Raw genomic sequence first — 17,040 nt, 5'->3', positions numbered from 1 at the left:
ATTTCGCGTCCTTCAGCAACCTCGCCTCATTACGGTCTATATCAGACGCCCAGTGAACCCGTTCCGGCTCCTTTGCGCTCTTGTCGTTAGCTACCACCTTGGGACGGCCAGCTGGACTTGTGGCCTTTAGATGTGTGGCTCCGTTCGGCCAGCCGTCCACTATCGTGATCATGGACTTGCGCACCATCATCAATAACGACGCCGCTGCTAGTGTCCAGAAATTTCCCACGGCGCAACATTCCCCGTCTTCCCCTCAACAGCCTCAGGGCCACGACCTGGGTTCCGTCTACCCTGTGAAAAAGCACGATGATGCTTCGCCAGTCTCATACCACACAACCCAGCAGGCTCCGCAGGCCCCCGAATTCCGCGCAAAACCACCGCAACCTCCCCCCCTCCAACCCCCTCTACCTCTACGCTCTCCTGGTGGCTCTTCACCCTATGGATCCACTGCTTCGCCATATCAACATACGCCAGCGTTGAGCAGTGCCGCTCAACACTCTCAGAGCGCGAGCATTCTACCACATTCCATCCAAACCTACCAACCTGTCTCCCGCGACAACTACCCTCCGGGCTCCGCCGGTTCTGCCTACAATCAATCTGCAGGGTCCCTATCATCCCCATATACCCCTCAAGCTATGAGCTCTGGGACCCCGCAATCATATTTCTCGCAGCAGCGCTCGCAATCCGTTCATTCTATTCAAACTCCTACCTCCTCTCAGAGTTACTCTTATCCTCCACGTGAAAGCATTGGAGCTTCACAACATCAGCCTATTCCGCAGCAGTCACAGCCGTTCTCTCCAAATCAACAACTCTCCCATCCAGGAACACCCCTTGGCCCTCCCTCAGCCTCCTTTTCCCGCCCTTCGCCACATCAAGCACGACCACCGTCCTCTGGTTTCGATTCTCAACAAAACCGCTCTCTCTCAGGTCCCTGGAGCAGCCAAGATAATCAGTTGCGGGATCAGAGAGATGCAGGGTCCCCAATTGTGCAGGCGGTGCACAGTCAAGGTCCTGGTGGCGAGAGTCAAACCCGTTATTCAATGAGAACCGAGGAGAACAACGTGAGTGTTAGCCCCCAACTGCAGTGGCAAATGTGAGCAGACTGAGTGATGATAACCAATTTGATGATCAGACCCCTCAACCATATCGTAAGGATGATGATGACACGACATCGAAAAATAACAGCAATAGTGCCGTTCATGTTCCTGGGCACGCACATGACGCCGGTGATACAATACCGTCACAATACCCTCCTTCCACACCGAAAACACCGCAACCTGCAAGCAATAGTCGACCACCAACAACTTCACCACCTACCAAACGTCTGCGACAAAGTGAACCTCCCACTTCCAAAACGAATAGCCAAAGGCAATTGGCGACAGAGGACTCTATGAATAGACTTATACTGCCATCCGAAATTCCCAAAAAGAGACCAAGGCGATACGATGAACCTCCGGTCTACGCGCGTAAAGCTCCGCGAACCAGCGGCAATCCCCCAGCGATACCCACCGGGCTCAATGTCCCTCCTCCCCCTAAACGTGTCGTTACAAGCCACGAACCTCAGCCCGACAAATTCACGTCGAGAGATCGTCCCCTACATTCGCAGCCGCATCCAATTCTAGAGGCACCAAATGATGAAGCCCCGACAAATGGTAATCTCCCTTCCCGGCCTCCTCCGCCTATAGACCAAAATGCTACCTCATTGGGCCCGTGGGAACCGTCCATTACGGGGCTGATCCCTCACGAGGAAGTTACGAAATTGATCTGCGACTTTTTGTTCCAACAGGTTGTTATGAGGAGAGATATTGGAGCAGGCCCTGCTGGCGGATCAGTGGTTGGACAAGGCGCTGTTCTCGAAGTTGAAGCTAAGCTGGGCATGCTTGTCGACAGAAATCGTGGAGAACGCGTCCGGATACCGGCTCTTACGGAGTGTGTTCTTGCCAAAGATGATCCTAGTATCCGAGTTGGTTTCGAAAGCTCAATGTCTTTAGTAGGAACCCCACACCTCCCCTTCCACCCCCTTCTACAACCTTCAATGTTTTGTAGACAAAAAATGTCTGACTAGGCAATAATATCTAACTAGGCCCAACACCGAGCTCTCAACGATTTCCTCAATGACACCGTGAAATCCTCAGTATCTCAATCGGGCACCCGCATCCCATTGACCTATGCCCACAAAAAGGAACGAGACACGTTCTACCAAATATCCTCCTCCGCACTCCCACCTATAATCCAACACCATCTTAACCCCCGTCATAAGCCCAAGGTCCGTGTCACAACAGACCAACGAACAGGCGCCGTTCTTGCTCGGATCATCAAATGTCGCATTGCGGATCTCGATGTTTACAGTCCGAGAACCTGTCTTGATTGGCGAATAAGTGTCAATCTCGAAATGAACTACGAAGGTGATATTAGCGAACTCAGTTTGCCTGATGAGCCGAGCTCGTTGGTTGGGGCTGGGGCTGGGGCACCACGAGGTGGTGCCAGAAACAAAGATCGTATGAGCTACAGACATCTGGCGTATCAAATTGATTTGACTCAGGTTGCTACTACAGAGGTATGTCAATTTGTAGTACATTTTCTTTTCCGCCTCCACGTTAGCGAACCATGTTTATTTGCCCTTTTATTTCACAGTTTTGTATCCGAAATTTTGTATTCGTCTTTGGAGGCCCAAAATTGTATCACCATATTCCTGCTCGACTTAACCACATTCGTCCTCCTCTTTTTCCCATAGCCCTTTCTATCCATATCATTAATTGCTCCTTTCACAATGTTATATACAACTAACCCGCCAAAATCAATTCAGGATTGTTCCAATAACTCACAGTCAGAGTTCGAACACGAACTCGAAATAGAGATCTCCTCCGCCGAGGTGCGCCGCCAGGGCGACCTAGCACTTGCAGGGGATCCGAAAAACCAGTACGAGGAGCTTATTAAAGGGTTTGTAGATAATATACGCGTGCTGACAAGAGCGGTTCCGGAGCGCTGAAACGTTACTTTACCACATGGGTTGGCCGGGTTGGTAGGGGGCGGAAGGGGGGGGAGAGGGGGAATTGTTCTCTTCCTTCCTCTTTCCCTCTTTGTTCCCCCTTCTTATTTGCTCTTCCTGGCGACTGTTTTACACTATTTATATAAAATTTAACTGCATAGCAACCCACGTGGGTACCTGGTGTCTTTGGACAAAGGATATTGTTATGTCGCTGCTGGTGGTATGTCTCTATTCTTCCTCCTCGTGGTGGGAAAGGGTTTTTAGCTGGTTTCCTTCGATTTGCGCCGGATATACACTGCATCAATTCCCAGTCTCTTCAGATTTTTCATTTCCTAGACATGGCCCTTTTTCACTTTATATCCTACGGTCCTTCTTGGACTTCAATGTGGTTTCAAACTACTCGGCCCTATATATATATATATATCTCTCTCTCTCTAGTTAGTTCTTTGGCGGTTTGCATAGCTTTGGGGGGTGTTGATTTTTATTTTATTTTATTTTAATTATTTAAAAATTTCTTTGTCTATTTATTCTCTATCTCCCTTTTCCTTTCTTTTGTAAGTGCCGCACTCGTCCCATGCTCAAGCGAGTGTGAAACATGGGGCGGAGATATCCTAGAAATTTCCCCAAACGAAGTCATAGAATTTGAGACCAAAGCGAGTGAATAGATATATCCCAATGAAGAATACATAAACAATACACTTGTCGTACCAGGGAGATGGAACGCTTCAACAGTTTGAGGATAGCTGGTTTACTTTTTTTTCCCCCACTAATTTGAGCGGGTTCGCATCATGTTCTCTGTTTTGGTTGCTAACCTGTTTCCAAAAGCAATAGATACATACAGAAATGTGATAATGCGATAAAATCCACGAAGGAACAAAGTTAAAGGCAAGAAATGACAACGGAATAAGGGAGATCAGGGATAATAGAAATAGAAATAGAACGAGAGAGAAAGAAGTATAAGAAGAGAAAGAAGTATAAGAGAGGGGAAGAAAGGAAAAGGAAGAAGGGAGGAGGAAGCATAAGCGGATGGACAGGCAATGCTCCTGTAGAAGAGTAAAAAAGAAAGGTGAGAAAAATGAGGCGGCTTGGGCGAAGAAACAAAACCAAAAAAGGACAATAGAACATAATAACATGATAATGTAAAGCATTCATGTCATCACCCCAATCCCTAAACGCCTATAGAGAACACAAACACAGAATCCCCTCTCTTCCTTTTTCTTACTTCCCATTCATTCATTCATTCATTCATTCCATTTCTATCCACTGCCTACAGCAACACCAGCCGGAGCCGCAGATATCGCTGGTGGTGCTCCACCAGTGTCGGTGGAATTTCCATCCTCACCTCCAACACCAGCTGCCCCAAGCGGATTGGCCGGCCTCCCACCCCTCTCCCTCATCCGTCGCCCCTCCATCAACCCGCGTAACCCCCTTTTCTGTAGCCCGACAACGCTGCTAATCTCACCCGTCCAAATCTCCCGTTCAGGCTTGCTCCGCCCGCGCTCGTGGCCCACTATGTCATCATCTTTGTTTTTATTATTGGGATCATTATGACGAGCAATGTCATCCGCGCCCATAGACTCAGAGAAACTGAGACTGGTATTTGTTGAAGCAGACGTAGCCGTGCTAGCCGCGCTGCTGACTGATTCAGCGCGATTGCGGTTGCCTCCCGCACTAAAACCACCAGGTGCATTTCTAGTGTTGAGATTTGTGGTGTTGATGCGTAGGTTTGCTGGTCGCTGGGCGCTTGGTGTGCGGCGCTGGGACTGTCCAGGTCCACCACCCACGGTACCCGATCGTGGCCCCGATGTGTCTCCGGACTCCGTGTCTGAGTTGGAGTTGAGGTTCAGTATGCTCATTGGTTCTACGGCGGAAGCGACGGCGTTGGAACGCGAGTGGACCCCGTTTAATACTTCGAGGGTTCCACCAGGTCCACTGGCAAAGCCTGTGCCACGGCCACCGCCAGCAGCCATGGCTGCGGCGTTAAAAACTGCTGCAGCGTTCCGCCCGTCCAGCACTTGGTGGAGTCGTTCGACCGTGGCTTCGAGGAGGCCATCTACCTGGTAGGGTCGTGCAAGCTGGAGGAGAGAGCAGAGGATCTGTGGAGTACAGAGTTGGGAGCCCGGGGGTGGGAGTGAGGAAGTATAGAGATAATGAACGAGCAGTTGGACGGTTAGGTGAGTGTGGGGGAGGTACAAGGTTCTAGGGCGAGAAGTCGGTGTAAGAGTGTGCGCGGAGGGGATTTCAAGGTTTGGAAGGAGTGACGGCGGGGTCTTCTGGTTGGATGATGAGCCTGTATGGCCGATGAGGGTAGTCGCGGCAGAATAACTGCTATTGTTTCCCACTGATGGTGTTATTGTGATGCTGGAATTGCGACTAGGGTGAGACGAAGTCTGCTGGCGTACGGTAGCAGCATCTGACATGTTCTCTTCTGCGATTGTAGATTCGCGGAGAAGTTGAATAAAATATGGGCCCCAACGACGAGCCAAAATGTGAGAGTTGACTGGGATACGTTCGCCGCCAATAGTGAGCAGCTCCATATCAGACAGTTCCCGAAGTGATAGAGCCATCCTGCCTAATTCTTCCGCTGTCGTAGATAATGGTCGCCCCCCCGCACCTTGCTGGGAAATCTTTGCTTGTAGCGACGCAGGTACCATGGGGCTGCTTACGGACACATACCCCGAAGTTGGGGCGCTTCGTCGTGGATTCTCATACAGGCCAAACGCTTCGAGTTCCACAAAGCAGATGTGTGAGAAATTGATGCGCCGGTGGTTGTAGTCCTCAACTAAACTTCGTTTCCGATGTCCAATCACAACAAATGTGCTTCGCCGGCTCCACAAAACACCGCGATTCCAACTCCCGTGACTAAAAATTGCTCCTCCAGCATCAATACGTCCCCATGTGAGTGTTTTCAAATCCAGAGCCCACATTGCGTACTCCTGTTTGGACGATGTAAGGTAGGTACCGCTAACCACAAAATGGCCATTGATAATGCCCCCATTAGGAAACCGTAAGCCAGGAGGTGAAACCGTGCCATTCATCGACTTCTCTGTAAGCTTCCCGTCAGGTGTACGGAGCTGCAGGTTTAATTTGACATCTAGGAAATTGTAATTCGAGTATATCAACAGCAGTGGATCTGGCTTCTGAGCATCCGGCTTCGTCGGGTCCCTGAACCCTTCCACCTCAACTCCACCTCCAATATCAGAAGGCTTCACTCCGAGCAAAGGAGTAGCAACACTGCGATAGGCCCCACAACTACGGTCAAGAGAGGTGGTCGAAGTCCATTTTAGGCTTCGCAGATTGAAAACATTTATTTCTTCAAAATAATGATTCGAAGTATCCTGGCCACCAACGACGATCATCTCCGCCCCGCCATATCCATCGATCTCCACGCCTAATGTACCTTGGTGTGGATTGGATGAAGACGGATTATGGTGGAGGGCGGATATGGGAGCATTCGAGGAGCCGAAGGTAGCTCCTGAGGGTAAAATCGTTGCACAGTGGGCATATCTCCCTCTGGGGGCATTGGCGGTCGGAATGAAAACCCAGGTTCTACTAGGGACATCGAAGATATGTACATCTGACAAAAGCACAACTCCTTGTTGTGCTTCCTCTCCTGACCGCTGGGAAGTTTGGTTTGGAGTCGCAGGTGGCTGATTTGGAAGAGCAGCTTTCGCAGACATGCCGCCATAGCATACTAGTTTTGAATCGCCCAACGCACATACAGTGTGGAAATAACGTGGAGGGGGAATATCTCCCGTTGTTTCTAATTTAGTCCAATGACGACGCACCAAATCCAATTCGTACATCTCATTAGTTAATAGCTCGGGTCTGCTTCTTGACTGTACCCGCCCGCCAAACACATATAGCTTATCTCCCAGAACAGTGCTAGAAGGCCCTACGAGGGGACGGGGATCTCGCCCTGTCGTTCGATGTACATTACACACCAAACCCGATAAATTCGTTGGAGTGGATGATGAATTTTGACCGTTCGGCAATGGTGACTGGGCAGTTAGGTTCCCAGTTGTAGTACTCGGCCCCGCATTTTGCTCTTGAAATGAGTCATACTGGCCACCAATGGGATTATTTGATGACATGGCTTTAAGTACACTTTCCGTAGGTTGGCTCGATGTATCGCCTTTTTTGTTGTTAGACGACGGGACAAGCGATGATTCAAAAAATGCTTTCACAAACGGCGATTCAGTTCGCAGCGGGCTTTTTGGCACAGAATCAGCAACTACAGGTTCAAGAAAAGGTAGTGAGCTTTTCCGGTGAGCTGTTTCCCTGGGTTCCTGGTACTCTAGAAATCTCCTTTCTAACTCAATATTCTGCCTCAGGCCAGGTTCCAACACAGCTGCGGGGACGGGTAAACTGGGGCTTCGAAATAGATCTAGGTCTGGTGATTTGGAAGTAGTTGGTGTTGCAAGACGGAGCGCTTCAGAAATCTTATTGTGGGAAGATTCCTCCGACGGAGGTTTCGCGGAGTTCTTGGAAATAAATCTTCTCGAAGGCCAAGTTGTGGATATGGTAGTGCTGCGAGTTTTGGAAGAGCGAAAGTATTTAATCACAGATGTAAATCGTTTCGAGGTGTCTGGGGTAAGCGGCGGCGGCGGTATAGCCGGGGTCGAGGATTCTGCAACCGCCTTTGTAGGGCTGCTTCCTTCAACCGGCTTGCCGGTTTCACGTTCTGAGCCTATTCCCGCCATGGTTAGCTAAATGACTACATAAGGAGAGATGCGATGGGTGGATATATTGCCATTCGACTAAAAAACATAAAGTTGGGTGCAAGGGGAGGGATCGAGGCAAAGCGAGACGAAAGTCTTATATAAATCAAACAATATCATAGGCGATTAACATACGACTGCAAGAATTTCGTCAAATGTTCCTCTCTTCTTTGTTTGACATGTATGCCGTCTGCACTACCATAACAAGTTGGTCAAGTGGGGCTGGAAAACAAGGGAGAGGTTGAGGATTAAAATTAGTTCATCCAACACCAGTTGCGAATCGCGTTTGCAAAATCGTACAGGAATTTCGATATGGAGTGGAGAACAGTAAGGACAGTGTATCGGATCTCCGGCAGGCGGGAGGAAATTGAAATTGGCTGGTGCGCAGACCAATAGTTTGAGACGGGAGTGAAGGTTGCACTGTGTAGTATAGGGAGAGCCTCGGTTTCCAATAGTTTGTTCGATCAGGGAGTGTTTGCAGGATGCAAACGATCAGAGTTGATGAACCGCAGGACTCGTCTACGGCATGATGAGGACGGTAGACAATCAGACTCCCTGAGACTTGCCCACTCGTTCACAACAGCCAAGTCAGTGTCAATGGACGCTGAGTGTACTAATATTCTTGGTGAGATGGGATGAAGTATCCAGAAGAAACGACGTTGTGGTTAACTATGCGGCTGAATGATGTAAGCCGGCAAACAGACATTGTAAGCGTCTGATTGGCCAGTATCCACTGGCCTCCCGTGACCGGGCCGAAAGTTTAACCGATTCTGCGGCGTGACTTGCTTCCTAAGCAGGACCCCTCACTCTTGGCGCTTGCTGGCTATCATTTTCCCCTTACGACTGATTTTGGCTGGATGCTCGCTGTGTTCACAAATACTCTGGAGTGGTGGCTCCGGAAAAAGAATACTGTTTTGTTTCAAACCAATTCAAGTCTTTCTCAGTTCCACGGGTTGAATAAGGCAACTTGGATGGCGTCTCACTTTGATCCTACTAGTTGGTTGGCAGCTTGAGCCAACCTGGATATGAAACAGAACATTCATGTTCTTAGGGGAAGAAGAAATAAGTGACTGACTTTCTGCAACGTGCAAGACAAAAGGCGGAAAGTTTGGGGAATGCAAAGGGACAAGTTACTTGTGAGTGACCCATTTGGTTATTGGTAAGTTAAAATTTTATGGATTGATCTTCTGTTATAACATGGCGCGCTTTAATTAATAAAAAAACATAGTAAAATAAACCAAGGAACAATAATACCAAGAACAATGTTCATAGGTCATCAGGTTTTTACAAAATATCACTCCAACCGTCTCTTCCCCAGACACGCGCATTTGCGATCTTAGTTCTTGAGAGTGGTGTATCGGAGGTATCTAGAAAAGATGACAAGTTAGCTGCTGTGACAAAATTCATCCGACGGACAGAGGAACAAGGACCAAACTTACGGCTTAACAATTCTGACATCACCAAACTTCTTAATCGCGTCCTCGGTCTTCACAGTCGGTGGGATAATGACATCTTCGCCCAATGTCCAGTTAATGGGGGTGTTCACACCATTCTTGTCAGTGGTCTGAAGCGCATCGATGACTCGCAGGACCTCAGCAGCATTCCGGCCAGTGGTGGCTGGGTAACTAAGGATCAATCGGATTTTCTTGTTGGGGTCGATGATGAAGACGGAGCGGATGGTCATGGCAATTCCTGTGGGTCCGTTAAATCAGTCACTGACGCCCCCTCCCGATTCATGGCAGGAAACCGGGGCGGAGGTTCATTTATACTCACCCTTCTCGTCAACATTTGTGGTGTCCTGGTAATCAAGCATATCATACAAATATGAGATTTTGCGATCAGCATCAGCAATGATGGGGAACTGCAGGTTCGATCCGGTAACCTCGTCGATATCTTTGATCCATTCGAAATGGGATTTGAGGGCGTTGGCGCTCTAGACAAAGGAGAAATTTGGGGTTCCAGTTAGCCAATGCTCGCTTTTGCTCTTTCGGCCTACTCCTGTTCGTTTTTCCTACGCAATGGCTGGAAGGGGCCACTTACCAGTCCAATGAGTTTGACACGTCTAGCAGTGAACTCAGGCTCCAACTTGGCGAAGGCTCCTAACTCAGTGGTGCAAGTGGGAGTGAAATCATCCTGGAATTGGAGAAGGAAAATTCCAATCAATTAGCAAAACCCAACACCACCCACTTCATCATTTCTCTTCGACAATGATCTCCTCATTCGCCTCACTCCATTGGGGACATACGGGGTGAGAGAAGAGGATGACGTAGTGATCGCCAATGAATTCATGGAAGTCGATTTCACCCTTTGTGGTGACTGCCTTGAAGTTGGGGGCAATTGACCCGAGTCGGAGACTGAAAGAAGACACCTCAGTCGTTAAGACAACAAAGGACCAAGCTGAATCAGCAAGGTGTGCGATGGAAGGATAAACTCACGGAGCAGCACGTTCTTCAGCCATGATGGATGTGATTAATACTAGATTCGAAGAAAATGGTCGAAGAGTGGAGGTCGTGGGTGTCTGTAGGGCAAGGAAATCGCGTTGCTACAGCAGGATGAGAGAATGGAGGGGTAATATATAAAGCAGAGATCGAACCACCAAATGAGGAAGTTTCCCTGTATGATAAGTTATAATTTCGCATGCTTGACGAACTCCCCAATACCACCACTGCCCCACCAATGTATCAATATACATCCGCCCCGCTACAACTTTCCAATCACGCAATCTGCCACCGCTTTATCGGCAGAACTCCCTCATTGGCTTCTGTCGGCGGAATTTAGACGCTCTGATTACGTTATGAATTTCAGCCAATCATCTGCTCGCTCATTGGCGGCACTGCCTATTTTAGGCCAACACGCTTGCCCAGATACAGACTAGCGCTGCACGGATGTTACCATCGAGCCCTGTTATCGCATCAGAATCACGCTTCCGAAACTGCGATCAGCTGCTGAAAAATCAAATGAGGAGAGAATATTGCGATGGTGGCTTTATGGAGAGCATGACAGCCATTCTTATTACTGTTAGTAACAGGGATGGCAATGCCTCAACGTACCTGTACACAATAGAGAACCCTGGAAGCTATTGGGAACAAGTATATCTACAATTTAACAATGCTCAAGGGAGGTTGGATCGGGGATTAAGTTCGATCTATCTGACGATCTGGAAAATTCAATAGCGCGAGCGATCACGGTGTAGATATGTAATTCTCTTGGGTTCTCGCGGTCTGTATTATTATAAATCTATGATGTTGCCATCTATATACATACATATATACATTCGGCTCTATACTCATTATATACATCACGACATGAAAAGTTCATTTTATTATTGGAAGAAACAGAGAAGCACGTATCCCCTCGCCTCGTAGCGAACCCCGCGAGGAACAATAAGCCCATTCAGCTCCTAATTTGATCAATATCGCTTGGTAACCTATAGCATAAGACAATGATTAAGGGAGCCATGAAATCATTGCCAGAAATGTACGCTATCCAGCTCGTTCGTCTTCTGTCATAATTTCCTGGAATAGAAAAAGGGACGAAAAATATCAATTAGCAAGTGATGGTGCCAGCAGGAACCAGCGCTGCAGAAACCATCAAATAATCACTGGGATTATATCACGGCACGTGGCAGGATGGGAAGTGAAAACGTTGTACCAAACTTACACTTGCGATTTTACTTCGCGCCCTGATTTTCGGACCATAGAACACAAGAACCCACGGGACAATCGTGAGCAACGAGCCCTGTATGTCAGTGGTCGTGAGTATTACCAATCTGTCATCTGTTCTGGACATGATCATCGCGGGGTGCGGGCAAAGGAAATAAGGCGGGAACAAATTAGAACCATGGAAGTGGAAACGACATACTATTCCTCCCAGCAAGCTTGATGCCTCTGGATATCCGAGATTGACGTACATGATTCGCACCACGAGCGGAAATACGCCACCAAGAAGATTACGGCCTGTCCAGGAATTTTCACTTAGCAATTGGACCAAGCTGTGTGAAAAGGGTACGCACGAGGAAACCCATTCAGTGTCCTTAGGACAAACAAAAAAAAAAAAAAGGAGAAGGAAAAGGAGGGGAGATTAGGGGGCATCCATGATCCTTACAACACGATTGCGCCGCCAAGGCCGAGCTGGCATACCGATGATAGGTATCGGCCAAATAATTAAACACCGCCAGATAGATCGAGAAGATCCCAATGGTGACGCATCCGATTGCAAGACAGGGCACGATCCAGTGTATCGAGGGGAAGGATGTCCACCCGAACCAGAACATGCCCGCCGGCATCAGAATCGACTCGACGCATACAAAAACTAAGCGACCCTCGGGTCTGCTGGATATTTTACCCAAGCGATGTACGTACTTCTCCTGCCAGATGCTGAGGAATGTGGCGATTATGCCACCAATGGAGATTGCTGGTGGGTCTAATTGTCAGATGATTGGACTGGATTATATGTGTGCATTGTTTGGGCGTTTAGAGGGCGATCCGACTAGCTAGGGGGGAGGGGGGGCCTGCTGTGGTTGAAAATATATATGGAACACATACATGCGAAAACGGCCCCGGATTGCAGTAGGTTGAATCCGTGGTTATCCTGAAAAACAAGCGGGATGGCACCGAATTGAAGATATAATACTGCCCAACTAAAGGAGACCCAGAGTGAGAAGAAAAATACCACCGGTTCCGTAAAAAGGAGGTCTGCAAAAGGATGTCTCATCGAATTAGCAAACCTAAAAGGGGATCGAAAAACAATATAGAGAGCATTCGCCCACTTACGGAATGGTCGATAAAGCGATATTGCAAGCACCTTAGCTATACTCTCTCGTTCTTCATCAGACTTGACCTTCCACCGGATCCGTTGGCTCTGTCGCTCGCTTTCCCCGTCCTTCCCAAGCACTGGCATATCGACACCAACATATCCAGCCTCCTCAAGTTGTTCATACCACTGATTCAACGCTTGTGCCTTCCGACTCAAGAGCAAGTTGCCACGGGTTTCTTTAAAGAAAACCACAACCATCGCCGTAACCACGGCGGACATAATCGTTTGCAAGTAATATACCCAGCGCCAGGAAATGTGGTGAACAATGAAACTAGAAACCATGGGGCCGAAGCCCGTGCCGAAGAGGACGGCTCCGGAGAACAATGCCATAGGAGTATTCCTTTCCTCGGTCACGTAGACATCGCTGAGGACACCGCCGATTATGGACGAGAACGTTGCTGGGAACCGTTGGTTAGCCATGCATGTACAATACAGGCACATATTTATACTTGCATGATCATGGCAAGGAGAGTTCATGTAAACTTACAGCCTCCAACACCAAGAAACAATCGAGAGAGCAACATGCCAGCAAAAGAATCCGTGACTGCGCAACCTAGTTGAGTTACTAGATAGCAGATACCGTATATGGAAAAACAGTTAGTTGCTTGGGACTTTTGCGATAGTATTTTTGAGTCATAGCTATCTATTCCAACCTACAAGTAAAGAGTATCCCACTGGCTACAAGCATTGGTCGCCGCCCATTGATTTCCGAAAATGGCGCAAGCACCATCGGCGAAAGAGCGAACCCAAAGCTGAAGACCGAGATTCCGAGATTGTATACCACGCCGCTTATCTTCCATTTCTCTGTGAGTATCTGTTCAGGCGGGCTATATGCCCCTGCTGCCATCGCGCTGAGAGTCGTAACAAGGCATGATAGCATCGTTACCACCCATTTGCGTGATTTCCGCCATGTAAATGGGGAAATATATGGTTGCAGATCGGGCTGCTCGGGAGCTCGTGGCTGACCCGGCCTGGGAACCGAAATGCCTGTAGGAGGTGGAAGCGGAGTGTCGAAGGTAAGGTAGTGGTATTGAAATTCTTCTTTTCCATTGCACCGCCCTGCTGATGATGATGATGATTGTGTCGAATTGGCAATATCATCTTTTTTCTCGAGGTTTCTATTTTCCGTCTCCTGCGGTTCTTTCAGAGACTGCTCCGCATCGGACTCTGGCAGAGCCTCTGGCGCAGTAATATGCCCATCAATTCCAGCTGGCAGTGTTCTAGCTAACCTATCCGACATATCTGAGTATTATACCTTGAACACCTGCATCTGCAAAACCCTGACATGAGAAAATAATCATACAAGCATAAGCAGTCAGTGCGCTGTAATAGAATGAGTTGGTACTATCTGTTAATTGTGTTTTTGCTTTTGTTTTTATTTCATTTTTGTTCGAGCATCCTTGCTGCGCTTAACGCCCGGCTATCATCGACCGACCTCCACTTTGCGCTGGGTGATAGCGCCTCGTTTTCAATGGGGCAGAGAAACGGCAAAATCGAGTTATTCAGTGTCCCAACACGCAGGAGATACTTGGAGTGGCCAATTACATAGGACTGAAAAACAAACTTTCGCGGGAACTCGGAAATTTGCCCCCATCGTTTCCTGGTCGTAGATATAACAGAACCTCAAACTGATCTTGCCGTTGCTTGCTAATAAGAATTTAGCCTGGTGGAAAAAGCTTTGTCACCTTCGAGCATACGAGCATCCATCAGCATCGTTTGCAGCCGTTGACCTTTATCCTTCAATAGTATTCAAAACAATTACTACTAGTACAATGCTCAGGCTTTATATACATTCTCCATAGTATTCTCAATCTGTATTCCTCGCAGCAGAGAAGGGTGAAATGCACAACCAGAACCCCCACCTCTGAAGTTGATGCTAGCCCGCCCATCATTCATCCATGTAAGTGCTAATGATGTCCCAGACATGGATGTATGAATGCCAAGCTTTCATGTCAAGGCACCCATAGGATTTTCCTTTCTCCTCCACTCTTCAATATGCTTGATACGTCATGTGTGATATCAAAATCTCAATGCAAAGCATGTTATTGGTACTTCGGTACTTCAGTCCACTTCACTTTCCACATCTGCAATTTGTGAGCAAAGGTTCACATGCTGCTGCTCTCTGTATAATGGCTGAGAAGGATTTTTGAAAGCGCATTCTGATAGAGGTCGTTATGGCCATCATCTGAAATGAAGCGAGCCTCTTAGATTTTTCCTACTGCGTAGCACCGTTTGTAGCAAGTCGCGCGAATCATTAGGTAAGTCGGTGAAGGATAGTTAGTTAATGTTGGAGGGATTGGATTGGGTGATTCGTCCCCTCAACACCAAAAGTTCCGCTCTGCAAGATGAGTTTATGTGCACAAATGGACGAAAGTTTGGGTGCCGTTGTGGGTTGCTTGGGCGATGAAACACTGCACACAAAAGCAATTTCCTTTAACATAACTATCGGTCGAGTGATCCTCGCAACTCATTTTCAGTTTTTCAGTGTAGAACTCACAGAGGGTGAGTAAAGCCCAAGGGATAGCGGTGAAGAAAAAGCAATAGAGAGGATGATTTCCGCATACGCGCGGGATGGCACCTGGTAGTTGAAGGTTAATTCACGTGGTGTCGCGAGAGCTCCTGAGGTCCCCGTCCAATTGATTCTACAGCACCACTATTTTGTCTCCCCTGTGAGTGCTAGCGAGCCAACACCCACGTATGAAATGTAGAGATATATATTTTCGTTCAAGAGTATTCTCAGTATCTCAATTGTTGTTCGTTGTTGTCCCTTTTCCTGTTTAGAGCAGAACCTCCTTCTGTATCTCACAGGATTGTGGCCAGTCAAGGTCACCTTGATTATTTCTCCTGAAAAAAATAATGCCTCCAAAAAGACAGAAACATAAGGCTGTTTCTTCCAGCAATGCCAATGAACCAAGTCAAAAAAATGTCAAAAAGCCACGATTGAATCCTAGGAAGCCTGCCGCACCTGTGGTAGAAGAGTCTCCCTCATCGGAGTCAGAACCCGGCGTAACGCACATTGCCAAAGAATCCCCAGCATCAGGACCATCCGAACGCGCCGGAAAACGGGCTGGTGGTGCCAATACTGTGAATACGGAACGCGAAAAAGGTCAGATCATCTCGTTTTGTCCCCTGCTGGAGTTTCCTCTCTTTCCTTTCGCACGTTCTGAGGGCCTCTTTGTTGGGATTTTGTTGGGATCGCTCGAGATAGTCAAATATCTCCATGTGTACATTAAACTTCTCATAGTTTATTTTCGTGTTTATGTGTCCAATGAGTGAAAGGAATGGTCAAAATTACTGCTTCATGGTACCTATTTCAGCCTCCCGCACGGCTATATATCCACTCAAAATGAATTTAAGTATAAGTAACTAATCTAACTCAACCTACGCCGTCATCCGCAACAACGGCGGGTTGCGTAACTTCATCGCTCCAGTTACCAAGCAAAACACAAAAAGTGTGCAATCAGCTTCAAAAAAGTCGAAACAACGTGAATCAAGGCCCGCTCTCGCCGCGAACGATACGAAGACGGAGCCAAAGAACAAAAAGACCATAGATGAGACCCAGGGTGAAGAAGACGGCTCGAAATCATATTGGCTTATGAAAGCAGAACCGGAGTCGAGGATGGAGAAGGGCGTCGATGTCAAGTTCTCCATCGATGATTTGCGCGAGGCGAGCGAGCCAGAAGCTTGGGATGGTGAGTCTTCATTACTCCATCAGGCTCCGCGCCATAGACCAGTATATCTCAGGTGTATTGGTGATTGTCGGATTTCATGCTGATGTGAATAAAAGGTGTCCGGAACCCCACTGGTATGCTTAACATTCGATTTATATAATCTGTATAGCCCAGCTTATTATTCACTTTGAGACTAAAAAAAGCAAACCCATGTAGCACGAAATAACATGCGTGCCATGAAAAAAGGAGATTTGGCATTCTTTTATCATTCCAACTGCAAGGTTCCCGGAATAGCTGGAATTATGGAAATTGTTCGGGAACACTCTGTCGACGGTACGTATAGAGACTCCAACAAAGGAAAGTGCAAAAAAAAAAAAAAAAAAAAAAAAAAAAAAAAAAATTCGACGCAGTATATTATACCTGGACTCGTCTCGTCTAATGCATATTTCCTGGATCAACAACTTGGAATAGAATCCGCATTCGATCCCGCACACCCGTATTACGATCCAAAATCCAGCCGTGAAAATCCTAAGTGGGAGGTTGTCCACGTAGAGTTTAGACGCAAATTTAAGGACCTTATCACACTGGCTGAGCTCAAGTCATTTGCAAAACCTGGCGGACCGCTCGAGAATATGCAGATGATGAAGCAATCGCGGCTGAGCGTGTCGGTGGTTGGCGGCAAGGAGTGGGAGTTCATCATGGGCTTAGCCGGAGAGGAATGAGGGAAATTTCCAATCCGCTGTACGTCCGAATATCGAGAGTCTGTCTCCCGACATATCGACATTTTAACATCGGTTTTTATTCCGATGCTCCAGGTATAAACCATTGTATATTACGTTACGTT

The 17,040-nt window shown here is 47.7% G+C and overlaps 5 protein-coding genes across 5 annotated transcripts; 2 read left to right on the top strand and 3 right to left on the bottom strand.

Moving 5' to 3' along the window:
- Positions 1-170: 170 nt before the first annotated feature.
- HCBG_03962 (uncharacterized protein) lies at positions 171-2,989 on the top strand (the record flags this gene model as incomplete). Its single annotated transcript, XM_045431011.1, has 4 exons — positions 171-1,061; positions 1,133-1,990; positions 2,084-2,557; positions 2,807-2,989. The coding sequence occupies 4 exons, from the start codon at positions 171-173 to the stop codon at positions 2,987-2,989; spliced, it is 2,406 nt and encodes an 801-aa protein (XP_045287564.1).
- Positions 2,990-4,245: 1,256 nt separating this feature from the next.
- On the bottom strand, positions 4,246-7,692 carry HCBG_03961 (uncharacterized protein; the record flags this gene model as incomplete). The annotated part of the gene is made up of 1 exon (XM_045431010.1): positions 4,246-7,692. One exon carries the CDS (start codon positions 7,690-7,692, stop codon positions 4,246-4,248), a length of 3,447 nt encoding a protein of 1,148 aa, XP_045287563.1.
- Positions 7,693-8,766: 1,074 nt separating this feature from the next.
- Positions 8,767-10,376, bottom strand: HCBG_03960 (thiol-specific antioxidant; the record flags this gene model as incomplete). The annotated part of the gene is made up of 6 exons (XM_045431009.1): positions 8,767-9,077; positions 9,150-9,402; positions 9,484-9,643; positions 9,751-9,843; positions 9,956-10,064; positions 10,146-10,376. 6 exons carry the CDS (start codon positions 10,166-10,168, stop codon positions 9,047-9,049), a joined length of 669 nt encoding a protein of 222 aa, XP_045287562.1.
- Positions 10,377-11,150: 774 nt separating this feature from the next.
- On the bottom strand, positions 11,151-13,765 carry HCBG_03959 (uncharacterized protein; the record flags this gene model as incomplete). The annotated part of the gene is made up of 7 exons (XM_045431008.1): positions 11,151-11,225; positions 11,371-11,448; positions 11,572-11,666; positions 11,815-12,123; positions 12,483-12,923; positions 13,013-13,078; positions 13,183-13,765. The coding sequence occupies 7 exons, from the start codon at positions 13,763-13,765 to the stop codon at positions 11,193-11,195; spliced, it is 1,605 nt and encodes a 534-aa protein (XP_045287561.1).
- Positions 13,766-15,381: 1,616 nt separating this feature from the next.
- On the top strand, positions 15,382-16,918 carry HCBG_03958 (uncharacterized protein; the record flags this gene model as incomplete). Its single annotated transcript, XM_045431007.1, has 4 exons — positions 15,382-15,631; positions 15,957-16,217; positions 16,413-16,529; positions 16,668-16,918. 4 exons carry the CDS (start codon positions 15,382-15,384, stop codon positions 16,916-16,918), a joined length of 879 nt encoding a protein of 292 aa, XP_045287560.1.
- Between the last annotated feature and the right edge of the window lie 122 nt (positions 16,919-17,040).

Source organism: Histoplasma capsulatum (assembly GCF_000150115.1).
Source record: "Histoplasma capsulatum G186AR genomic scaffold supercont2.5, whole genome shotgun sequence".
Classification (NCBI taxonomy): domain Eukaryota; kingdom Fungi; phylum Ascomycota; class Eurotiomycetes; order Onygenales; family Ajellomycetaceae; genus Histoplasma; species Histoplasma capsulatum.
This window is presented reverse-complemented; position numbering and strand designations above follow the sequence as displayed.